The sequence below is a fragment of the Panthera onca genome, chromosome F1 (assembly GCF_046562875.1).
Source record: "Panthera onca isolate mPanOnc1 chromosome F1, mPanOnc1 haplotype 2, whole genome shotgun sequence".
Taxonomy (NCBI): Eukaryota; Metazoa; Chordata; class Mammalia; order Carnivora; family Felidae; genus Panthera; species Panthera onca.
Window position 1 is genome coordinate 22,823,508 of NC_138355.1, and position 26,965 is coordinate 22,850,472.

A 26,965-nucleotide genomic window follows, 5' to 3' on the forward strand; every position below is an offset into this window, starting at 1 on the left:
ATGAGTAAAGAATACAAATTCAGAAGATAGGAAGTAAAAGACTGAATTAGAGAGCTGGTGATAAAGATTATTATTTTATCTCCGTTCATTTTTTCAATTAAAGGCCTTAGATTTTTTTCCCCTCTTTAATCAGAGTAGTGCCATCAAAGAGTCAAAAACATATTTAAGCAAACCTTTTGTAATTAATTTTCAAAAGTAGGAATCAAAGAGAAGTGTTACGATGTGTGTGTGAGGATGTATATAATGAGCAGGTGATCTGGGGAGAGAGTGAGTGTGAGTGAAAGGAAGAGGAGAGAAAAAACTACATGTAAAAAATATATCAGGATATCATTGGCAGTACACATTACAATTAGATAAAAATAGCCTTGGGTAGCCACCGAAAGCTAGAGAGTTCTAGATAAGCCTCCCAGAAAAGAAACTGCAGGCACGATAGGAGCGAGGAGAAAATTCGGCCTTTTTTTTTTTTTTTTTTTAATCTATTTATTTATTTTGAGAAAGAGAGAGTGCCAGCTGGGGAGGGGCAGAGAGAGAGAGACAGAGGGAATCCCGATGTGGGGCTCAATCCCACGAACCAAACCTTGAGATCATGACTTGAAGCCCAAATCAAGAGTCGGTTGCTTAACTGCAGGAGCCACTAAGGCGCACCTAGTCTGGCCTCTTCTAAAAAGCTTTAACGTCAGTGATACAGCGTAGGGTTATAGGTGAAAGATGAGCTTTTGCAACTTAACTGTGTTACTTGGATTAGTAAATTAGAATTACACTTAATTTTCATAAGCTTTTCCAAGGCTTAGCAATGAATTTAACTGCTCTGATGTATTCATGCCTAAATAATACATTCAGGTATAGTGACCTGCCTGAGTTCAGGCTGCTCCAGCAGAATACTGTAGACTGGGTGGCTTAAACAGCAACCGTTTATTTCTCACAGTTCTGGAGGCCGGCAAGTCCAAGGCTTGGTGTCTGTGGATGGCCCTCTTACGGGTTGCCGACTGCCCACTTCTCGTACCCTCCCATGGCAGAAAGAGGGCATGGGTGGCGGTCTCTCTTATAAAGAACTAATCCCGTAAAGCTCCAAGTGCACATGACTTCTAAACTGAAATTGTATTCCAAGTTAAAGTATCTGTCAAGTAATAGAAGAGGTAAATCCAGAAGGACGAAAAGATGACAAAGGGAATCCCCAGAATATTGGTGTAGTCCCAGAATGGCAATCATGTAGCTGGCTGAGGGAGCATCCAGTGATGAATGAAATTCTTGCTATTAAAGATGCAACTTCATGCATCATTTAGAGAACTTCTTTACCAAACAACAGCATGTTTGGCACTCATAGCACTTAGTAAGTATTGAGTACAATTAAACATTGAACAACAAAGCACAATATATTTTCAGCATTTTCCAATCCATCGTATTCTTTTAAATTTCATGTTTACATGTATGGGTATGATGTAAAATTTGAAATGTGCATCATGAAAGTTTTAAGAAATTTGGAAGGTTTGTAGGTGATAATTTTAATTATGCAGCAACTGATGTTATAGGTTACAGGGTGGTCCATAATAATCAAACTTCACAAATTCAAGCTAGAACTTCTCCAAGGATAAAACTGTATTTTAAAAATCACTGCTGTGGCCTGACTTTCTCTTGCCAATGAGATGGAAACCGTTGTATTTATTTTCTAACAGGAGGGGGAAAGGGATGTCTCCAGTCCCCATGTGTAGATGTCCCTGTTCTTATTTGTCTGGATGGCCTCCTGAGAGATGTAATACTGAGAGTGTGATTCTGCCCTTAGTTACCAATGACTGTTTCCTTAGCAAATTCATTAATCTCTCTTGTATCTCTCAAGTTTTGTCACCCATAAAATACCATTCAAATATTAGACTTCCCTGAAATATAGCTATTTTTCCACTTACTTTTGTTGCCTGTCAATACGACATTTTAAGACCAGCTTGTTAAATACATTATTTCATTTTAAATTAGTTAAAATCCAAGGCATTTGTTCTTTAAGCTTACTGTATCCTGGGGCAGATTTATCTGTTAGTAGTAACCACATTTGAAAGTAGGTTAAAGAATAGTATTGCCACAGGGGGTGGCTCAGTCACTTAAGCATCTGACTCTTGATGTCGGCCCAGATCATGATCTTGCAGTTCATGGAATCCATCCCCATGTAGGGCTCTGTGCTAACAGCGTGGGGCCTGCTTGGGATCCTCTCTGTCCCTCTCTCACTCTCTGCCCCTCCCTTGCTCATGCTCTCTCTCTCTTAAAATACATAAATAAACTTAAAAAAAATTTTTAAAGAATAGTATGGCCACAATAATCCTAAGTCTTGAATATGCCAGAAACTAAGATCTTTGTTTTTATTGGAATTTATTGCTGTGTCACTGAAACAAATCTCTCATAGAAGATTTTCAAGTTTTTTATTGGTAGTGAACACTTTTTTTGTCTTTAGCTTCAACAGTAATAAATTTAGATATCAGATTTTATTGCCAAGAGAAAATACGTTATCCCTTGTGATAGAGGAATTTGGCTTGTTTCAAAGCAAAGGGTAAATCCTTGCATGTGGTATTTGTACTGCTGAACTGCATTGTGGGTTTTCTGCAGGGTCACTGTTTTGGAATTGATCATGAATTGATTACATGCCTCATGCTATAATTCTGGCACCTTTTATACTATTTGATTATGCCTTTTCTGAAAGAATATGTAATTCATTTCTTCTCTTTTTAAGTTTACTTATTTATTTTGAGAGAGAGAGTGAAATGCCCAGAGTCTAAGAGACCCCCAAAAACGAACCACCAGAGTCCAGAGTCAAAGCTAAGCAGCAAGGGTCATTTATTGCAGGTTCGAACCTGGACCTCTGCGCCCTCGTTGCCGGTGACGCCGAGAGGTCCTGAGAGAGGTTTTTACACCCCTTTTATAGACAGGTACAAACAAGTCATGGGGAAATCAGGAATTTTCTACGGTTACAGAGCTGCGATTGGTTGGTGTTTAAAGTTGGACACTTAACAGTATTCGATTGGTTCCTGCCTTTAGGTCAGACCACAACAGGGGGTACGGGTATCACAATGATTGATCAGGAGTACACGGATGTGCCAAGTAACAATGGTTGATCAGGAATACATGGGCGCGCCAAGCAATTGTACAGAAGCGGAACCAGCTGGTTAAGCTTGGTTAGGTTTCAGTTTCCCGTAACTTAAGCTTTTAAGTTTTAATTTTCTCAGGCCTCTCAAGAGCAAGAGAGAGCAAGCAGGGTAGGGACAGAGAGAGGGAGAGAGAGAAAATCCCAAGCAGGCTCCCCACTGTCAGCACAGAGCCCCATTTGGGGCTCGAACTCATGAACCGTGAGATCATGACCTGAGCTGAAATCAAAAGTCAGATACTTAACCGACTGAGCCACCCAGGTATCCCTCTAATTCATTTCTTATAGTATAGACCTTGCGTGTGTGTGTGTGTGTCTGTCTGTCTGTGTGTGTACAAGGGAAAAAGAATAGCCATACAACTGAGAAAAGGGGCCCCTCATTCTCTTGAATCGGATTTCAAGATTGGCTGGATATTTCCTGAGAACACACAATCAGGGGCCAAGTGATTGAGAATATCTCTCTTTTCCTCTCCTCACTTATTCTCTTCTGTCTTCTATTCACTTCTTTCCCCCATATTCTAGGAGCCAGATGTTCAGAAAACATTCCACGTTATCACTCAAAGTTACCATTCTCAAGCCAGGAGCTGCTGCTCAGCGTGTGGGTAATATAGCTGTGTCCACTTGCTGAAATAAATGAAAAAGCACAAGTAGAAAGAAATTCAGTGTATCATTCCAATAGATGTATGTTTCATGATCTCTGGATTCATATACTGTGAAGAAAAGAGCCACGGCTGGTGATAAACCTAATCTGGAACAATATACAAGCGTTTTTATAAAATTGATAACATTATAGAAAATTTGGAAGAATACAAAGAGCCACAGAGGAAAAATAACAACCCCAAAATGCCACTTAAGGTAAATTTGGAGAAGTAGTTCAGTTCAATATACCATAGTGGTTAAGAGAAAGCACTCCAGAGCCAAATGAAGTGTGGATTCTGGTTCTACCAGTTTGTGACCTCGGGCAGGTTACTCACTCAAGCCTGTCTGTGTCTCCATTTCTTCATATGTAAAATGGGCAGAATAATAGCATTTACTTATTAAATAATTTTTTTAATGTTTATTTATTTTTGGGAGAGACAAAGTACAAGCGAGGAGGGGCGGAGAGAGGGAGACACAGAATCTGAAGCAAGCTCCAGGTTCTGAGCTGTCAACATAGGGCCTGACGTGGGGCGCAAACTCACAGACCATGAGATTGTGACCTGAGCCGAAGTCGGACGCTTAACTGACTGAGCCACCCAGACGCCCCCCGCCCCCACTGCTTTTTTTAAATTTTATTTTTTTATTATTATTATTTTAAATAAAAAAAAATACGTTGTTTACCTTAAAATTCTTTTTCCTAGTGGGCGCCTGGGTGGCTCAATTGGTTAAGTATTTGACTCTTGATTTCACGTCAGGTCCTGGTCTCTCGATTCATGGGATCAAGCCCCACATTGAGCTCTGTGCTGACAGCATGGAGCCTGGTTAGGATTCTCTCTCCCCCGCAACCCCTTCCACTTGTGCTCTCTCTCTCTCTTGCTCTCCCCAAAATAAATAAATACACATTAGAAAAAAAAGAATTCTTTTTCTTGTGAAACTGCTGTTAGAATCTTCTAATTTTTTCCTTGTTTTTTTTTTTTTTTTGATGTGTTTTTGACTTACCTCTTGGAGTTCTACTAGATTTTAGCTTGCTGTAGTTAGTTGTAAGGGAATAATGGAAATTGAGTGAAACTGAATGAACCTGAGGCATGCAGTAGTATTTTAAATTACGTAGTACATGCAAGTGTTGTGTTAGTGGTATGCTAAAGATGACTGTACCATAACGTCTATGCCTTCTCTAAGTGGATTTGCGAATTTTCTTTAAAACTAAGACAAAAATGCTACTGACTATATTTTCTGGAAACTAATATGTGCAGTATACAGGGAAGGTGGACCAATAGTACCTCAGTTGTGATAGCGGATTAGCTTCACAGGAAATCAACAGGCCTCACAGATAATTGTATTTATGTTTTGAAGCCCCTGAAGAAAATGAGTTTTTGAAAGCCTTTTGGAAGTACAATTGAAGCTGTCTTTTTAAATGAAGAGAGACAATATCGCAGGCGCATCCTTGGCTCTCTGAGCACATTGGGAGATATTAGCCATTAATATCCAACTCTATCCCCAGATGCTTTTAGTTGTTCTTTGTTGTTTATTAATGGTTTTTTTTCATAGAAATAGAAGTGTTACTTTTGTACCTGTAACATATTCTTACCCATATGATGAAAGAAAACTAGAAAAAGATTTGCTTGTACTTTTCCACTTGAGTTTAGCTTATTTTTCTTCGAAGTGGGGTCCTATTCATATGAGTGCCTGGGTATTAGGAAGCCGACTGATCTTTGATTTTACCTGCTCCCTCCAACGCTTCCTCTCTGCCAGTTGCCATTTCAGGTAAGGAAATGCAGGGCACTAAGCTGTCGTGGCTAGAAGAGCAAGGTAGAGCTCTCCTGCTTAGCCAGAAGTCTGGGAAACATTGTGTGGCTGACTTACTGGTCACTTCGTGGTATCTGCCTTTTCTAAACACTTACAAGTACTTTGCTAAACCCTACGACTAATAGGCCTTCAAGTCTTTATAATGCTTTTTTATCAGAAGGGAAGGGTATATGTATGTGTGCTTGTTGTGGGCCCGTCCTGTACAAATAAACTGAAATAAAAATTAGAATTTCAGAAGCACTTCTGAAAAAGTGGGTGACCTTAGTGTTTGTTGTTCCAATTATAGACAATGATTTCCTTTTCTAAAATGAACTGTGGAAAGAATGCAGTGGGAAGACCACAATATCAGAATGCCAGTCTGGTTTGTGGGGAGACCTTAATAGAATTTGGGTTTATGGTTAGAAGCAGCTGTGTCTCTGATCACCTGCTGTTCAAAGGAGGGAGCACACACATATAGGCTGGTGTATACCTCAGCTTGCCTGCTGCCGGCACGTGTTTGTGCTTGGAAGAGGAGAAGATAGGTATTAACAGGGATTTTTTTGTTTGTTTACTTGTTAACTTGTTTGGTAAGAAGTAAAACTGATGTGCGTGTCATTTGTAATTATGTGCGGTTAGCCTCCATAGTAGCACAACACATGGCCGTGGGTTCACAGAAGGTGAAAATTACTCCAACAAGCAACTTCCACGGATCAGGATTCTACCCAGTGCGAGTAGGTTCTAATTAGCTAAATGATGAAATGACTGTCTTCCCTTGATATATAATTCTTCTGGCTTCACGAAGTCACTTGAAAGCATACAAGCCTGAGATATATTCCCTTACGTTCTTGTTTCAGCACATGACATATATAGTGCTAGGCTCTGGCATCAGAAGGTAGGTAGGTGTGCGTGTGCTCCCTGTCCTCAAGATACTGCAAAGTCCTCCTGACTTTAGATACTTATAACAGGTTTGATAAGTGAGATATATCCTTTCATCCATCTGTCCATCCGTCCGTCTTTCATTCCTTAAGTACCTGCTAATGCCAGACCTTGTTCTAAGCTCTGTGAGTAAGCCAAAAATAAGACAAAGCCTCCACTCCCCACCCCCACCCCCACCACTCCCCATCTACCTCACATTCCAATGGGGAAAGAGCATTGAACATCAGTACGTAATATAATGTTAGGTAATGGTGAGGGCTATGAAGAGAAAAAATAGTGCAAGGCATAAAAAAAAAAGTACAGGGGAGAATGTGATCAACTCTGAGTAGGAAATAAGGTAAAGAAAATAATTTTAGGGGCGCCTGGGTGGCTCAGTCGGTTGAGTGGCCGACTTCGGCTCAGGTCATGATCTCGCGGTCTGTGAGTTCGAGTCCCGCGTCGGGCTCTGTGCTGACAGCTCAGAGCCTGGAGCCTGTTTGGGATTCTGTGTCTCCCTCTCTCTGACCCTCCCCATTCATGCTCTGTCTCTCTCTGTCTCAAAAATAAATAAACGTTAAAAAAAAAATTTAAAAAAAAAGAAAAGAATTTTAAATCTGGTTGAAGGATAAATAAGAGTGGACCAATTTCCTGTTGTCAACAGTGGTTCTCAGATTTAATCAGGTATAAAAAAGTGCTTTTTGCAGGACACAATAATGTGTTGTTATAATTAACCGTCAGGTATCTGAAAATGTCATTATTGATCTGAATTTGAAATCATGCTAGGCTTCTTTAAGGTTAATTAACAGTAGCAGGTTCTAACATTTAAAAATATGTTTAAGAAGAAAAACCTCACGCTTGAGAACATTGTGTAGGTGAACTTTTTCTGTCATTTGGGAAAAGATTGCTGTTATTCTGTTTTCTCATCAGAACAGTAGCGTTGTTCAGTAGCACAGTCTGAGAACTACTGCACTGTGGTTTGTTCATCGAATGGACAGTCACCTGTGTGGGAAGAGTTGGGATTCACTGTCTCTTGTCACAGGGAGCCCTTGCAGAAAGCTATTTCCAAGGGCTCTGGCTTGTTTTTATTGACCTGAAATCTCTCTGCCTCGTAACTTAGACCTCACTGTCCTTAGTTCTAACTCTCGAGTCGAATTATGGAAATAACGATCTATTTCTTAGAAATATTCATAGAAATAACAAGTAAAAATAATTTCAGAGGACCTTGCACAAGATTAAGGTCGATTATAAATGACAGTCAATACTGATGACGTTGTGTTACCTTTGGGGAGAAGAGGGTGCAGGTTGTCAGTGTGTTGTCATACAGGGCGAGGTGGGAATCTGTGGTCTGAAAGTCCTCCTCGTCAGAGCCGTAGTTTGTTCCTTTCTGTATACCTTTTGTTTATGCCTTTCTTTCTCTGTGAGTCTTACCTGAGTAGCACTAGGGTTTAAAGGAGTAGTTCATCTGAAGTAGAAACAGGAAACCAAAAGTATAGGCAGAGGAAAATGCAATCTTAAGACATTAATGATTCTTCAAGGAAGATGAGACTAGATAACCAAAACCAAATTAGATGGTGTTAAAGTAGACTTTAAATTTAAGTCTTTGGGGCGCCTGGGTGGCTCAGTCAATTAAGCGTCCGACTCTTGGTTTCAGCTCGTGTCATGGTGTCACTGTTTGTGAGTTTGAGCCCTGCATCGGGCCCTGGGCTGTCAGTGTGGAGCCTGCTTGGGGTTCTCTCTCTCCCCCCTCTCTCTGTCCCTATCCTGCTCGTGCTTGCTCACTCTCTCAAGGTAAATAAACATAAAAAATAAATAATAAATAAATTTAAGTCTTTTTGAGATTTAGGGAGAAAAAAGGACCATACATATTTCACACAACCTATGTATATTTATAATATGCATATCTCTGAGTACATATGTATATCTAGATCGCAAGTGATATATTACATCTAAAAATATATATAAATATAGCTAGATGGAGTATATGTCTTTCTGTGAGCTGTTTGTTTAGTGATAGATAACAGATTGATACTGTGCTCTTCTCATATCTGTCCTGTTCCTCTGTCTGGAGTGGCAGGTAGGATCTGCTCAGCGATTCAAACTGTGAATATTTTAATTGATCAATCGTGACCTGTTAACCTCAGCAACTGAGCAGCTGCATAATGTGTTGGGTCATCATACCAATTATTAAGATTACATCATTGACCTGCCTTCCATTTTTTTGGAACATAGCGGGGAAAAACCCTAGATGTATGTCGGACTTCAAAATAAGTTGAAATGATGACTAAGAACAGTGATATCATCTATAATTTCATCACATCTAGTTGACTTAAGTAGTTAAGAGCCACTCAGTTTATACAATTACTTTTTTCTTTATTTTTAAAGTAAAGTACTAGCTTAAGAGCTGAATGAAGGGTTTTAGGGATATACAATTTTTCTTTTCTAAATTTGAAATACTTCTGCTGTGTTAGGGTGATCTACAGAGTGAATTTAATATAGTAATATGTGCATTAGCAGATATATACTTCTATGTACACTACATTAGTTCTAAGATATTTACCCGGTTTTTGTACTTTGAAAGGTTCATGTTTTAATTCATCATAAAAACATTCAAAATAAAAATCTCTGAAATTTGTATTATTTTTCATTTCCCTAAAATATGACAGATTTTGAAATAGATTGATTTTTAAAAAAGAAGTCTCTTTTTTAACATGCAGAGATGCACACATCCACCTTACTGCCCCTTGGGACAGAAAAAAATGTATTTCCTAGCTTGGCACGTCCATTGCTTCTCCTGAAGTAGATTGCCTGCACCCAGTGCTGCCAGAAGAGGTGCAGTGAGTAAGGAAGGGTGCCTATTGTTGAGTGCTCTGTAGCAAAAGAACTGGGGAAAAGAAAAAAAGGATTAAGTTTGACTGGTGTTGGCTCTGGCTTTTCTGCATTCCAAACCGTCTGAGGCACAGAGCGAGAGCAAAAGAGAGAGAGAGCAGGAACGCCAGCCAGTGCGAGCATGGGCGAGGACAGGATACAAGTGTTTTGAGTTTCTGACTGGCATGCCGGAAGGATCATGTTAGCAACACCCAGAAACTTCGCAGAATGCAGACCCCAGGTAAGAGCTCCTCGAGTCTGTCTGAGTCTGAAATTAAGTTTGGATATATTTAAAGGGAATGTGGAGATTTATTTTTATTACACAGATGCAGTGGCTGCTAACCTTTATGATTATTGGCTTTAAAGAAATAGGTGGGCTTTCATTCCTGTCAGTTCACAGGAATATTGTGTTGAGGCTCTCGGCATGCCAGTACAAAAATCAGCACAAGACAAGCCATTTGAGAAACTAAGATTAATTAAAAGGGCAACGATCATAGCAAAGTATTAACAATGCAGCATTTACTTGTTCTTTTAATAATTTGAAGTGGACTCTTATTCTGGATCTTACCCAGAATTCTTTATGAGATGTTAAGATGACTGGAAATGGATGCAACTCATTTCTCTCTGAGGAAGACAAAATATATTGACCATCAATAAGAACTTAACAGTCTTGCTTGAGTCTCAGAAGCACGTAAATAAATGTGTCATTCAGAAAGTTCAACAGGTTGGATCCGTACATAACAGTAGAGCATTCAAACGAGAACTTGGCTTGTTCTTTCTGTCCAGGGTAGACTTTTAATATCTTTTGCCAATAGATGACAAGTTAGAGTCTTTAACCAGTTAGCCCACTGAAAATTAAATCTGAAAGAGATTTTAGAGATCATCTATAGGCCAATCTCTACATTTTCAGTAAGAACATTGAGGTCTAGGGGATTTAGTGCTTGCTCAAGATCACAGATCTAGAAACAGAATTGAAATGAAAATCCCTATCTCCTGATTTTCAGTTTACTGTTGTTATCATGGTACCAGTTACAGTTAGGTTTTATATTTTATCTGTGCTGTATCTGTCGGCCTCAAGTGCCATAAATTACTGCATGAATAGACAAATGCATCATCATAAACCTAGATTAAAATCTTGTGGGAAGGAGATATTGGGGGCTGGATGTCATCAAATCAATGCTAATATCATGCTCTTGATCAAAAATATATAACAAAGTATCAGAAAAAAATGGCTTTCAGTTAAGGAAAATGGCTATGATTTACATGTTGTTATATACGCAGTTACATAGCTGTGGCATATTCTGAATATTTGTATATGAAATTGAAACTCTTTCAAATTGACTTCAGTATCTCTTAAAGACTTTAGGACTTAGCAATTTCCTGTATACTTTAAGTTAGTAAAGGTTGTATCTAATTTTTTTACTTGTATCTATTACTAGAGGCAAAAAATCGTTCCATGTTCACTGCCTTTCCTGTGTTTATTTTTTTAAATGTGAGACAACAGTTTTAAATTATCCAACAGTTTGGACCGATCGCTTTCTTATCCAAGGCCCAGCTCTGTTTCTCTCCATTTAAAAGGGTCCTCTGTTACTTCACTTCATGAATTGTGTGTTAGAGGATAACTTAAGTGGAGAATCTCGAGAGTCACCACAGACAGTGAACATCTGTCTTCATACATTTTCATTTAGTCTCTAAAAAAGGTTGCTGCCCTTTCCATTTTTGTGCAGACCATTGTGGGGTTGAGAGAGGCCACACTATCCTAGTGAGCTAAATAGTAGAGATAGCCGCTGTCAAAAGGATCTGTCATGGCTCTTAACAGCTCCTGGGAACAAGTTCGCTCCATTTGGCTGTAAGCACAGTGCAAGGATGTGGCCCTTTTGTGTTACAGCCTGACCTGCTCATTCCAGTTTTTGACTGGGCCTGTGTGGTGATTTACAAGTCTGTGTGGGATGAGCAGTAAGTTGTAAGGAATGGTTTCATTACCGCTCTCGGCTATCGGAAACCAAATTACAAAGTCCCACCCAGTGGGAAACAAGAGACGGTTTGTCTTAGTGCAGGATCCATTATTTAAGCACACTGTTTATAAGAGGACTTGATGACTGTGAACATGAGGACATAATGCTCTACCCAGTTAGCAGTGCCCGTGTGGTATTATACATGGCTGGGATTCGTCTCTGGTCTTTTATGCTTCGTGGAGTATGTGAAAGGGTTGCCATGATATGTGTGTGTATTGTGTGTATGTGTGTGTGTGTGTGTGTGTGTGTGTGTGTGTGTGTGTGTGTGTGTGAGAGAGAGAGAGAGAGAGAGAGAGAGAGAGACAGACAGACAGATACTAAGATGGACATTTGGCCTGAGTATATTTCTCCATGTCAGAAACAGTCAGAGGTCATTAATCTAGTGCTGGTATTTTACTGACCTAACTTGAAAGAAACTATTTTATTAACCAAACTAACCATTCTAAAACTCACTACCATGCCTTAGAAAGAGAAAATATTAGAAAGAAACACATATTCCTTTTTCTCTGAATACAGCTGTAAGATTATGCATGTTTATACTTTCTGTGTTAAAGAAAAGCAGTCATAAGGTGCCCATTTTATGACTAAAGATAATATCTAAATGGAAGTCGAATGGGTGAAGTGAAATGAGTAGCATGAGAAAAGAAACTCTCATATGGATGTGAAATAATTCTCTTTGGACCAGTGTTTTCTTGAAGGCAGACTCATTTTCACTCTTCATGGTTTTTCCTTGATACTGATTTCTTTAAAATGTTTTTTTCGTGAAATATATATCTCTGTCTCCATAGAAATACAGTTCATATACTAAATTCTCAAAGAGCCCTGTAACATAGCTATGACATTTGTCATAATTTGATTTACAAGATTGGCTCTGGGTGATTAAAATTTTGTCTCTTTCAAAGGACTTGATCTTTCTCCTTTTTCACTATAGTTTCTTTCTACCTCTTAGGTATAATTTTGTGTTTTGTATCCCAGTTAAAACCTTAAGAATGAAATCTTTTCAGACAAAAGTGAAGGCAAAAGACAGACCAAGAGCAAGGGCTTGAGGCTGGACACGCAAAATGCTCTAAGTCGTCAAATTAATTCTCCACTCATAAAAGTTACCTGATAATTCACTCAAAACTCTGGGAATCCTTTTATGTATACAACATGGGTGGATTTCCCCTTCTGCCTCATTCTTGACCTTCACTAACCTCTGGAGAGAAAAAGTGTTACACTCTGGTTTTGTTCTTTCTTTTTCTCTTCTGTTCTTTTATGTTCTCGTGCTCTCTAGTCGTTGTTCCTGGTGGTTCTTGTTTTTAGTTCCCTGTATATCAGTTTTAATAAAGAAACAGGTGACTATTGTGAAATCAAGTTCACCAGATTCTTACACTTGAGTTACATAAACTTCCTTAAAATATGTAGTTCTTAGTGCAGAGAGGGAAACAAAATGGTTATGTTCTGTTGTTTACTAGTGAACCATGATTAAAAAAATGAGTCATGACTCAGCAATATGACTTCTGTTATAGTTGTCTTTTTCTTCTTCTTCTTCTTCTTCTTCTTCTTCTTCTTCTTTATTTTATTTATTTATTTTTTTGTGTGTGCTCATTGGGATTCAGTCTACCAGATTCCACATTTAATTATGGGTATGATCTCAGCTTGTGTTTGGAAGCCTTAAGCATTGCCAGTGATAATACTTTCTTTGTACATACTTGACAAGTAGGAGAGATTTACTGAATCAGTCATTAAAATTCAGATGAAGGTCTTTAACTTTTCTAGTGTCCTCCTTGTGCCTACTCAGACTTTACCATTCAGTTGAATTAGGAGTACTATGAAGTTAAACACTGGAGAGAGAGCCAGTGAGTTCTTATCAATAATTTGACTCTGTAGAGAGTCTGTATTTCCGTCATTCTCAGGTTTACGGTATTTTAGGAATAAATGAATTGATGAAGCAGCAACTTGAAAAGTTATTTTAAGTTACAGCAGTCCTGTTCTTTGAAGAAGAAACTACCTGGTCCTGCTTGCTCTTTCTTGACAGGATTTCTAAAGTAAGCAACTTAAGATGCCAGGATCAGGCAAGGGTCATTCAGGATCAGGTGTCACGCAGTCAACCTGTTGGACGAGTTGCTAACTCTGATGTCTTGCATCTAATTCCAAAGACTATGGAGTACCTTTGAAAGATTTTAACAGCACTGTTACATAGTTAACTATTCATGGATACTACCTTTAGTTAATATGAAGAGGAGAAAAACTGGATATTCTTCTGCTCTTTAATATTCTGGTTTGTAACTTTTTTGTTAAATTATACTCCAAACAGGCCATGTGTAGTTGATTTGATTTCTTGTCTTTTGAGTCACGTAGGAGAAGGTAAGGTGTTTGCGTCACTTCTTCAATAACTCCTTTTGCCAGAATATAAAATAATTTATTTTCTGCCCCCCCCTTTAAAGAATGATGTGTCAAAGTGAGTGCAAGAAGAGCCCCCCCAAAACAAACAAACAAACAAAACTAGCCAGTGTGAATATATAGAAAGAAATGGGTTTGCTTAGTCAAAGAACAGGACAAAATGTAATAAGTCTGTTAACAGGGAATGATAATCATCTTTTGTGTAGCAAGAGTTCGTTGTAAAGAGCTCATTTCTAAGAGTTTGCTCTATATGGTTATATAATATTTGTTACTGGCATTTTCTCAAAGTATGGGAAATAATCACTCAAAGAAAAGGTAATAGGTTATTTAATTGCTTTCTGCATGTGGTTAGAGGAACAGCATCACATAGTATTTGGTCTGATTTTTGTGAGTCTCCATTACACAGCTGAAATTTAAGAAGATTTTTAATGAATTGAAGTCTATTTTATCTTCTATATAATTTGCTTACATACATCATGAGATTTTCCTTGAAGCATTTTGCCTCCACTTAAAGTTCAGGGAACCATCACAGTGGTTTGCCAGTATTATCATTTTGATCATAAGTATTTGCATAGTAGCTACAATTGCTAAAATTTTGAAACAGGTTTTTAGTAATTTTAGTTTTATTCATTTCCTTCCCTTATAAACGCAGCACTCAGTATTTATACTTGACTGATGATCAGCTTTTAAAGGTAAATTTTTTTAAAAGTTGTTTGTTTTCAGTTGAACATGGTGTCAACCATTTTTACTAACAAAACCAAAAACGTGATGTAAAGAAGAAATCCTAGGAGTTACTGCTGTCATTACAGGAATGACAACCCGTCTCTCTTGGAAACATTTTTTAGCTTATACAAAACCAACATATACTATGCAGAGGGAATTTATTGTAATGAAAAAGGCAGAAGTCTAGTGGAACTAGATTTATTTGTCCCCTGTGCCTCAGTAGAACTGTTTTGGTCAACCCTTGATGATATTACTTGATTTCAAGGTTGTTTTTGGTGGGGCAGAGAGGCAGGGTGCGCGTTTGTTTTGTTTTTAAATAGGAAGGTATTTAAAAACCAGAAGCCAGGCTTTTGTCTCGTCCTTTAAAAAGAAAATCCAACTAATTATTTACCAGGTTTTTTTTCGGAAACATATGTTCCTGTGAGCAAACTGTAAAATGTATTTGACAATGAAATTTTAATTAACAAGAAATAGTGAGCTTCAAGGGTATGACTATTTCATTACTACAAAAGTACAATAATTTATGACAGCGTCCCACTAGGTTTCTCCCAGTGTCAGCAATTATAAACCCATTTTCATTCTGCTGGTTCTTGAATTAAATATTTAAAGACGGACTTTTTATTTCTTTTTCCCTTGTCAAACCCACATTAAAGGAGAATGGAAGCTGTTGTAAGACTCTTCAGGTTTAGTCCAGATGTTGCTTATGTTATGTTTTTCTCTGACAGTCTGAAACGAGAAATTTTATTATTTTATTTCAGTATAGTTGACACACAATATTACATTAGTTTCGGGTGTACAACATAGCGATGAACCTTCTCTGTGTTGTGCTATGCCTACCACAAGTGTAACTACCGTCTGTCCTGACATCACTATTACAATATCATTGACTATATTCCCTATGCTGTGCCCGTTATTCCTGTGGCTTACTCATTCCATAATTGGCGGCCTCCTTCTCCCACTGTCCTTTGCCCATTTCATCCTCCCTTCTCCCCTCCGCTCTGGCAACCGTGGGTTTGCTCTCTGTATTTATAGGTCTGATTCTGCTTTTCATTTGTTTATTCATTTATTTTGTTTGAAAAGAGAAATCTAAAAATTTTATTACCCACTCATTATATATAACAAACTCCTACACATCAATGAGAAAAAGGCAAGACTTGAATGCCAGTTTTGCAGAAGAAGTGATCCAGATGGCCATTCCATATACGAAAAGGTGCTCAGTTTTATTAGTTCTCAGGGAAATGCAAATTTAAACCAAAATGGAATGTCAAATGTCTAAAATGAGAAAAATAGAAAATACCAAATGTTGATAAGACTCCAGAACAAAAGGAATTTTTATACTGCCGATGGAAATATAAATGTACACAACTACTTTGGAGCACTAGATGACAATATCTAGTAAAGCTAAACAATGCTCCATGATTCAGCAATTCCACTCTTATTTATGTGCCAATAGAATGCATAAATAGGGTCACCAAAAAAACCTGCACAAAAATGTTCACAACAGCACCATTCATAACAACTAAAAATCAGAAACTACCCAAATGTTCATCAGCAATGGAATGGATAGAATGGTTTGCTTACACAATGGAATTCTATACAGCGTTGACAAAGAACAAGCTACTGCTTCATGCAGCAGAGTAAATCTCACAAATGTATGCTGAGCATAAAAAGTTAGTCTCAAGTATATATACACAGTGTGATTCTACTTACATACGGTCCACATGTATCTGAGGTGATGGAAATCAGCATAGTGATTATCTGTATGGGGTAATGACCGAAAAGGGTGCATAAAGGAGGTGTCTTGTTGCTGGCAATGTTCTGCTTTGTCTTGTTTTGTTTAATCCCACTGCTGCTTATTGGGATGAGTTCCATTTGAGAAAATTTATTGACCTGTATACTCATTATTTTTATACTTTTCTGAGCGTATCATATACATCAGTAAAGGATTTGAGAAAAGACATTTCTATAATTCCTTCATTTTGATTTTAAAAAATCCAAAAAACAAAACAAAAAACTTTGAGCAAACTTGTAAGATGTTGGTGTGATATTCTTTGAAAGTCTCTTTTGTTTATGTAGGAGATGAGTAATGATGCCATATTTATTTTCATATTGAAAGTCGTCTAGTTGGTGTGTGCATCCAAGGACTTTACATTTTGGGTCATTTAAAGGGTTCTATGGGGAGGGCATCTGAGAGACCAGGCTTGCATGTGCATCTTCAAAATAAAATTGCACTATGCAACTGTGCGGACAGCTCGGAGTCCAGAGCCCGATTCAGATTCTGTGCCTCCCTCTCTCCTGCCCCTCCTCCATTCATACTCTGGCTGTCTCTCAGAAATGAATAAACATTAAAACAAAAAATTTTAAAAAATTGCACTATGCAAATCATAGGCTTTTGGCAAGCTCTGAGCATACCATATAAAATACTAATTTTCATATGTAATACCTCAATTATAAAAGTATTTTATAATAAGGGGGAAGATGGTAGACAGGAGGATCTTGAGCTCACTTCCTCCCATGGAGACTCCAAGGATTCCACTACATACAATGCAGCTCACTCTGAAAATGACCTGAGGACTAGCCGAATAGCTCGTCCACAGCTTCAGAATAAAGAAGAGCCACGTTGGGAATGGGAGGAGGGGCAGAGACACAGTCAGGAAGCAAACCCCTGGCATCGTGACCCATAAGTTGGAGGAATACCACAGGCAGGAGTGTCCTCCCTGAGAACCGAGGGGATAAAAGCCCATATTGGGCACCCCAGCTCTGGGAATCTGCAGGAAAATGAACTCACACAATATTTGCCTTTGAAAATTAGTGGAGTTTAATTCCAGAACACTTAGCTCTAAGAAACTTGAGACTCCACTCTTAAAGGGCCAGCACATTACATTGCTTGGTTCAAGACCCAGCACAGAGGTAGCAGGTGGAAAAGCACCTGGGTTCAACATGAAGATTTATTGACTAATTTTAGTGCAAGTGTTGAAGGGTAAAGGATCTCTAGGAACTTGCCCCAGGAATAGAAATGCTGGTGGGCACCATTTTTCTCACCCTTTTTTAGCCTCGCCAGCTGGACGCTGGCAGGAGTCAGTTCTGTCCCAGGGTCTTCACCTACTTTGCCAGCACAACTCACCCCACTCTGGCATTTCCCTGTGGACCTGCCCCACCCAGCCTGCCTGCAATGTGCCTAACCCTCCTACACCCAGCAGGCAGCCTCAGTTGGGCCTGGTGTTCCTCCAAAGTGACTACCTCCCCACCACACAGCAGGCAGCCGCAGCCGGAACTGATGCTTCTCTAACACTGCTCCTTCCCAGTGGGGGGTGGGGACCAACCCCACCCATCAACACACCAGCTGTACCAGGGGCTAGCCCTGCACCCCAGCACACCCATAGCTGTCATGGTCCAGTCACAAGAGGGCTTCTGCAGCCCATACAAGGGACACCCTCAGAATGTGTCGCTCTGATGATTAAGGGGCAGGATGCCTTCTACCTAAGGCCACTAGTATTAAGACCAGTAGACATAGCTGATCTGCCTAATACATAGAAATAAATACAGAGAATCAGATAAAATAAAGAGAGGAATATGTTCTAAAGGAAGAAAGAAGACAAAACCTCAGAAAAATAATCAAAATTGAGGTAAGCAATTTGTCGGATAAGGGGTTCAAAGTAATGCTCATAAAGATTCTTACTGAAATTGAGAGAGGAAAGGATGAACTCAGTGAGAAGTTCATCAAAGAGAGAAAATACTCTCAGAGCTGAAGAATAAAATAACTGAAATGAAAAACAGACTTGAGAGAATCAGCAGTCTGGAAGATAGGATAGTGGAGATGACCCAACTTAAACAACAATAAGAAAGAATTTTTAAAAATGAGGATAGGTGGGGCGCCTCGGTGGCTCAGTCAGTTAAGCATCCGACTCCGGCTCAGGTCACGATCTTATGGTTTGTGAGTTTGAGCCCCGCGTTAGGGTTCACGCTGGTGATGTGGAGCCTGCTTGGGATCTCTCTCTCTCTCTCTCTCTCTCTCTCTCTCTCTTTCATAAATAAATAAACAAACTTAAAAAAAAATGAGGATTAGGTTAAAGGATTATCTCCTCTTGGAGATAGCATCAAGCACGCTGACATTTGCTTTATAGGGTTCTCAGAAGTAGAAAAGAGAGAGAAAATGGGGCAGAAAACCTATTTGAAGAAATAATAGCTGAAAACTTCCCTAACCTGGGGAAGGAAAGAGGCATCCAGGTCCAGGAAGCACAGAGATCCCCAAACAAGATGAACCTAAGGAGGTTCAAGCCAATACAAATAATGATGAAAATGTCCAAAATTAAAGAGAGAATCTTAAGAGCAGCAAGATAAAAGCAAATAGTTTTGTACAAAAGAGTCTTAAAAACAGCAAGAGGAAAGCAAATAGTTACGTACAAGTCCATAAGGCTATCACCTGATTTTTTCAACAGAAACTCTGTGGGCCAAAAGGAAGTGGCATGATATATACAGAGTGCTGAAAAGAAGAAACTTACAACCGAAAATATGCTACCCAGCAAGGTTATTATTCAGAATTGAAGGACAAATAGTTTCTCAGACAAACAAAAGTTAAAGGAGTTCATCACCACTAAACTTGCCTTACAAGAAATGTGAAAATGACTTTAAGCAAAAAGGAAAGACCCCTAACCAAGAAGGGACAAAATTTCACTGGTAAAAGCAAATCTATAGAAAAGGTAGTAAGTAGATCAGACTTTTAAGCTAATATGAAGGTTAAAAGACAAAAGCACTAAAATCAGTGGTATCTGTTAAAATTAGTTAAGGGAAACACGAAATAAAAAGATGTATAATGTGACATGCATAAAACGTGGAGGGGAGGAGTAAAAATGTGCTTTTAGAATATGTTTGAACTTAAGCAACCATCAGCTTAACATAGACTGCTGGATATATACATAGGATGTTGTGTATGAACCTCATGGTAACCACAAATCAAAAACCATAATAAATACACACAAAATAAAAAGGAATCCAAACATAATAGTAAAGAAAGTCATCAAATCACAAGGGAAGCAAGCAAGAGAAGAAGGTAAGAACTGAGAAGAACTACAAAAACAACCAGAAAACAATGAACAAAATGGCACTAAGTACAGACCTATCGATAATTCCTTTAAGTACAAATGGACCAAATGTTCCAATCAAAAGACACAGGGCAGCTGAATGGATTTAAAAAACCAAGACACATCTATATGCTGCCTACAAGACACCACTTCAAATCTAATGACACTTATAGACTGCAAGTGAAGGGATGGAAAAACGATGTTTCGTGGAAATAGAAGGAGTACGTGTATATATCACATCTTCTTTATACATTCATCTATGAATGGACACTTAGATGGCTTCCATATCTTGGCTATTGTAAGTAATAGCTGCCGCTGCTTGTAAAAAATTTAAACCGAGCCCAGGTGTAAAAGCTCTTCCTTCCCCTATACTCCAGGAATTCTGTTATTTTCTGCACATGTAACCACAATTAACAATTAAAATTTATACTTCCAGATTCTATTTTTTCTGTGTTTTGTTTTCTACAGAATCAAACAATACATATTGTAGTTCCACCTGCATTTTTCACTTTAGAATATACTGTAGGCTGTTTCTAGTAATAGTGGGCAAGGGTTTCTGAATAATCCACTGAAAACAACCAAGTGGGACAAACATATATATTTTAAGCTGTCTTCCTTAAAAACTTCAGAAAGATGCTTCTAAACAACCCACAGATCAACAAAGAAATTGTAATGGAAGTTATAAAATATTTTCAACTGAATGATGATGAAAGTATTACATATCAAAACTAGTATGATTTAACTAGAATAGAACTTGAAGTTAGACAAATAACACCATAATAAAGAAAATAAAAGGAAGGAAAAAAGGATAAAAAGTAGGAATTAAATCAGACATGCAGCAGGAAAGGGCTCCTGGGTGGCTTTGGTTCAGGTCATGATCTCATGGTTCATGGGTTCAAGCCCCATGTCAGGCTCTAAGCTGTCAGCACAGAGCCTGGAGCCTGCTTCAGATTCTGTGTCTCCCTCTGTCTCCACCCCTCCCCCGTGCACAGTCTGTCTCTCTCTGTCTCTCAAAAATTAATAAACATTAAAAAAAAATTAAAAAGAAAACATGCAGTAGAAAAAAATCAACAAAGAGCGAGTTAATTGAAAAGACCTAAAATTGACAAATCTGGCAAAACTGATCATGAAAAATATAATTATTATCAGGAAGGGAAGAGTACATTGCTCTTGATCTTATATACAATAAAAGTATTTATAAGATATTATGAACACCTTTATAAAAATGAATTTTAATATCAGTTGAAATAGTAAAACTTGCAGGAAAATACAACTCACTGAAACTGACACAAGAAGTAATAGACTATCTGAATACTCCATAACTATTACAGAAATTGAATCTGTAATCAAGATCTTCTCCACAAAAAAAATCTAAGCCTAGAAGACTTTGCTTAAGTATTCTAGCAAACATTTAAGAAAGATATCATTTCAAAGTACACGATTTTTTCTAAAAAGAAGAGAGACCATATGCATCATCTAATTTTATAAGGCTAGCATCACTTTTATACCACCTAGCAACAACATTACATAAAAGGGCAGTTATAGGGTAGTCTTATTCATTAGCATAGACGCCAAAATCCTAAACAAAATATTGGCAAGTGGAATCATACTTTATGACAAATTTGGGTTTATAATACCAATGCAAATCTCATTTAATATTTAAAAATGATATAATTCACTATTAACAGACTGAAGGAGAAAAACCTTTAAATCATCTCAATTGGTGCAAAAACCACATTTGATAAAATTTAACAACCATTCATATGAACTCTTAGCAAAACAGGAATAGAAAAGAACGTCCTTATTTTAATAAAGGATATCTACAAAACCAGTTAGCAAACATCATACTTAGTGGTTAAAAGCCTTTCAGATGAAGATCAAGGCCAGGAGGTCCACTCTTACCACTGCTATTTCACATTTACTGGAGGTCCCAGTTAGTACAGTAGGGCAAGAAAATATATAAGGATGGGGAAGACACAAAATATTTATAATTTGCTGATGATGTGTTTAGGAAAACAAACAAAAATACTGAGTTTAGCAAGATTGCTAGATACAAAATCCATAAACAAAAAGCAATTGTATCTCTATATACAAACAACAAACTGAAAGTGAATTTTTTTTTTTAAAAAAGGTACTGTTTACGGTGACATAAAATATCATTACTTAGGAGTATATTTAACAAAAGATGTGCAAAATATCTAAAAATCCAAGTGTAAAACTTTATTTAAAAAATTATGGAACTATCAGGGCGCCTGGGTGGCTCAGTCGGTTAAGCGTCCGACTTTGGCTCAGGTCATGATCTCATGGTCCGTGAGTTCGAGCCCTGCATCGGGCTCTGTGCTGACAGCTCAGAGCCTGGAGCCTGCTTCGGATTCTGTGTCTCCCTCTCTCTCTGACCCTCCCCTGTTCATGCTCTGTCTCTCTCTGTCTCAAAAATAAATAAACATTAAAAAAATTAAAAAAAAAATTATGGAACTATCAAGGTTTCTGGGATCAGAATACTAGGTTGTAGGATATTAATTTTCTGCCATATTCCTTTAGTCATTCAATGAAGTCCTGGTAAAAATTTCACAAGAGGTTTTAGTTTTGCAAATGGATTGTAAAGTTTATATGGCTCTGCAAAGGCCCAAAGATAACCAAAAGCTTTAAAAGAAATAAAGCTGGGAGGACTTGCTCTGTCATTTCTCCAGACTTTTAAAAAGCTATAGCAAGAGCAATTGAGACAAAGTGGGATTGGTGTTAGAAATGGACCAATAGAAGAGAATAAAGAGTTCAGAAACAGATCTATGCATATATGTAAATTTTATTTCTGATAAAATTAGAACTGCAGAGTGGTGGGGAAATTAGGGTCTTTTCAGTAAATGGTACTGGATGAACTGGATGTCTCTATGGAAAAAAGAAATGAAAGTAGATTCCATCTTTACATCTTACACAAAACTAAATCCATGTAGATTGTAGACCTAAATATAAAAGACAAAATAACACTTAAATGTATCATAACATATTTATAGTTTTAGAATAGAGAAATAATTTTTAAGTCAGAAAAAACACTAACTATAAAGAAGAAAAAAGTAGGGGCACCTGGGTGGCTCAGTCAGTTCAGTGTCTGACTTCAGCTCAGGTCATGATCCCATGGTTTGTGGGTTCAAGCCCCGCATTGGGCTCTGTGCTGATGGCTCAGACCCTGGAGCCTGCTTCCGATTCTGTGTCTTCCTCTCTCTCTCTCTCTCTGTCCCTCCCCTGCTTGCACTCTGTCTCTCTTTCTCAAAAGTAAATGAACATTTAAAAATTAAAAAAAACAAGTGTTAAATGTTACTATATTAAGGACTTAAGTTCATCAGGAGACACTGCTGAGAAAGCAAAAAGTCAAGCTACATGAACCAGCAAAGAAATTGATTGTAACAAAATAAATCAAGCCCTCTTACAAATTAATAAGAAAGACCAAGCCCAATAGAAAAATGGGCAAAAGACTTGATTAGGCACTTCACAAAAGAAGATGACCAAATGATCATATACATGGGAAGAGGTGCTCAGCCTGATTAATAATCAAGGGAACTCAAGTTAAAACTATGACAGAATACCCACCATGTGACTTCTGGGTTGGCTGAAATTTAAAGCCTGATAAAACCAAAGGTGTCAAAGATCTAGAACAATGGGAACTCTTACGTTGCTAGTGGGAGTGAAAATTTATACAGTTTCTTTAGAAAACAATTTGGCATTATCTGGTAAAACTGAAAACAGTGCTAACCCAACAAAAATACATGCTTATGTACATGGTGATGCATATACAAGACAAGCAAACATCTGTAATAGCCTCAAACTGGATACAACCTGGAAACAAAATCAGTAAATCTTTTTTAAGATAGTCATGCAATGGAATACAGTAATTAAAATGAAGAAACTATAGAGACACACAATGATACTAACAAGTCTTGAAAATACAGACTAAAGGAAACCAAACCCCAAAATATGCCTGTTGTTTTATACCATTTATGTAAAATTGAAGAAAAGAGGAAGACAAAACTATGTATTGAGGGATGCACGTTTGAGTTTTAAAACTGTAAATAGAGGGGCGCCTGGGTGGCTCAATCGGTTGGGCATCCAACTTCGGCTCAGGTCATGAACTCACTTTTGTGGGTTTGAGCCCTGCATTGGGCTCTGTGCTGACAGCTCAGAACCTGGAGCCTGCTTTGGAGTCTATGTCTGCCTCTCTCTCTCTGTTCTTCCCCTGCTCATGCTCGCTCTCTCTCTCTCTCTCTCTCTCTCTCTCAAAAATAAATAAATATTTAAAAAAACTGTAAATAGAAGCAAAGAATATTTACCATAGAAGTCAGAGTTGTCATTATCTGTAGGGGGAGGGGGTTGGGATCAGTATAGGATATTTGAGATCTATAGGGTATTACAAGTTGCTAGCAATGTTCTAATTCTTGCTTTGGTGGCATTATAATTCATTAAACTTCTTATGTTTATGCTGTTTTCTGTAGGACATTATATTTTAAATGAAAAGAATATGATGAAAACATTTCATTTCATTACATTTATACCTAGATTTTTCAAGGCTGCATATTATTTCATTGTAGACTTATCTGTTTCCCTCCTTATGAACACTCAGTGTTTTTAGTTTTTGCCATTACCAACTTTGTGTTAAACATCTTTATATATATATACACACACACACGCACACACATGTGTGTATAGATATAGATATCTATATCTATACACATATCTGTGTTTATTATTTGTACTGATATTTCTGTAGAATTGGTTCTTAGAAAAAGAATCAAAGGTAGCTTGCATTTCATATTTTGATAGATGCTGTTAAATAGCCTTACAAATTTATTCAGGATTTTTTTTTTTTTTTTTTTTTTTTTTTGCTATTTGAAGGTTTTAATTTTTATGATTTTCAGCCTACTTCTCTTTCTCACTGTAACTTCTGGCTTTTGTGAGATGCTTAAAAAGGCATTTCTCAATTTAAGATTAGGTTTTTTATCTGGAATTTATTTCTGGTTTTGTGAAATGAGATTTTTTTTCAGAACTCATAGTCATCTCAACACCTTGTACTGAATGGTCTGTTCTTTCCACACTGATTTGAAAGGTATTCTTTATTACCAGCTAAATACCTATGTGGCTTTCTCTGGGCTATTTTTGCGGTCCACAGATCTACTGTTTTATTCCTGCATCAGTGTCATGATGTTTTAGTGACTGTAGGTTTTCCTGTGCTTCTCTTATGGATATGGCAAATTCCCTCTAATTAGTTCTTCCTTTCAAAATGTGTGTGTGTGTGTTTTTTTTTAACTCATGAATTTCTTTTTCCATGTGAACTATACAATCAAGTTGTCCCCCACTCCCAGCCAAAAAAAATTACAGTGATTACAGTGAATGTGTAGATTACTTGGGGGAGAATTAACCTTCATATACATTTCTAAGTTCTAGTTGTTTTTAACTTTATATAAAAGGGAAAATTTTTAATATATTCTTTTTGGACTTATTTTTTCATTTAAATATTGTATTACTAATATCTTTCCATGGTGTTGCTATAGTTCATTTATTTGAGTACTGCATGATTTTTACATTGTTTGAATATTCCAAACAAATTTAGAGTTAAAGTAAAGCTTCATATTGGGGCTCAGCCTATCACTGAAGTGTATTTGGTTTGTTAAACAGAATTTTACTATTGGTATCAGTGCCACTGTTAACATTCCTGTACTTTCTTTTATCCATTTGCAGGAGTTCCTCTTTGCTGTATTTCCAGGAGTAGAATTTCTGGGTCTTAGGGTGTCCTAAATGGTCAATTTTAGCAAATAATGCCAAACTGTTTTACCACGAACAATTTATGTGAAACCTTGAGGAATCCACATTCTGCTTGATATTTGGTATTGTCAGAATTTTAAATTTTTGTCGTGTAGTGAAAACCATTGATTTGCTTAATCTGATTACTAGCAATACTGAGCAATTTTTTTTTTTTGTAAGTCTGTGGCTATGCTTTTGTGAAATTATTTTTATCTCTTGCCCATTTTTCCATTGAATTGTTGTGCTCTTTCTATAAATTATATAGGAGTTCTTTATATGGTCCTTTTTTTGGATCATAAAAATGTTTATTTAAAAAGTTTCCTGATATAAAAGAGAAACATAAACACCAAATGATCTAATCAATGCAAGGTCTCCCAATTAATGGATGATCTTGGCCAAAAACATAAGGCTTCATGATTTTAAGGCTTCTTCTCACTGCATTGTTCATAGGTTCTTGATAGTAGCCCTTTAACAGTTGTATTATGACTATTTCTCAATTATTTTTACATTTAAAATAGTTACTTTTTGGTAATCTCTATGCCCAACTTGGGGCTTGAACTCATGGTCCTGAGATCAAGAGTCGCATGGTCTTCCAATTTAGCCAGCCAGGCACCCCTACATTCTCAATTCATAACTAGTCTTTTCACTTTCTTTTTTTAAGGTCATTAGATGAACAAAAGTTTATAATTTTATAGGGCACCTGGGTGGCTCAGTCAGTTAAGCATCCAACTTTAGCTCAGGTCATGATCTCATGGTTCATGAGTTCGAGCCCCGTGTCGGCCTCTGTGCTGACAACTCAAGAGCCTGGAGCCTGCTTCAGATTCTGTGTCTCCCTCTCTCTCTGCCCCTCCTCTCTCTAAAAATGAATAAACATTAAAATTTTTTGAATATATATTAATAACTTTATATAGATAAACCCACCAATATTTATTTTATAGCCAATATTTTTTGTTTTTTATTTACAAAATCATTTCCCACCCCACAGTCTCAAGACATTTTTTATTAGAAGTTTAGAATTTTTACTCTTGACATTCAAGTCCTTAATCTACCAGAAGTTGATCTTCATACTTTTATACTTTTTTCATACTGATAACCTTTTCTTGCTATATTTATTGAACAACCTTTTTCCCTCCACCATGGTCTAACAGCACCCTATCATGTATAAAGCTTTATATTTTTTTTCTGTATTCATCTTAAATTTTTCTTATTAAGCTTATAGTTTCATAGTTTATAGCTTTTATTGTTTTTTTAATGGATCTTTTTCTCATTAATTTTTCCAATTGGTAATTAGAAAAACTCAGTTTCTGTACATTCATCTTTGTTTTAATTATCTTACTAAATCCTTTTATTGTTTTTCAATTGATTCTCTTGTCCCCTGCTGCCATCCTCACTTAGGAATACATCTTCTTTTCTGCAAGAATTTATCGTTAATTTTTTTTCTTGCAGATATCTATATCCCTTCTTTCAGATGTTCCTATTGCTTGTCTTGTCTAACCACATTGACTAGGACCTCCTACCAGTAACATATAGCAGACCCTGACTAAATGCACCACTGCTGAAACGTAAGAATGCATTAAAGGATAACAAGATAGTGACTTATCACCACAGATTTTGTACCATAGCTGAAAGATGATGTCTTTAGGTGA

The 26,965-nt window shown here is 37.4% G+C and overlaps 1 protein-coding gene across 13 annotated transcripts in view; it reads left to right on the forward strand.

Annotated features, from left to right (window-relative positions):
• RASAL2 (RAS protein activator like 2) overlaps positions 1-26,965 on the forward strand; it is a 357,105-nt gene that overhangs the window by 208,986 nt on the left and 121,154 nt on the right. Inside the window, exon 1 of one of the 13 annotated variants that reach the window (XM_060643621.3) lies at positions 9,150-9,569. The exons of the other annotated variants lie outside the window; for them this stretch is intronic. Coding sequence (XP_060499604.1) covers positions 9,557-9,569 — 13 coding nt within the window. The 5' untranslated portion in view covers positions 9,150-9,556. Of the gene's footprint in view, positions 1-9,149; positions 9,570-26,965 lie in introns of those variants that run through there. 13 annotated transcript variants of the gene reach the window in all.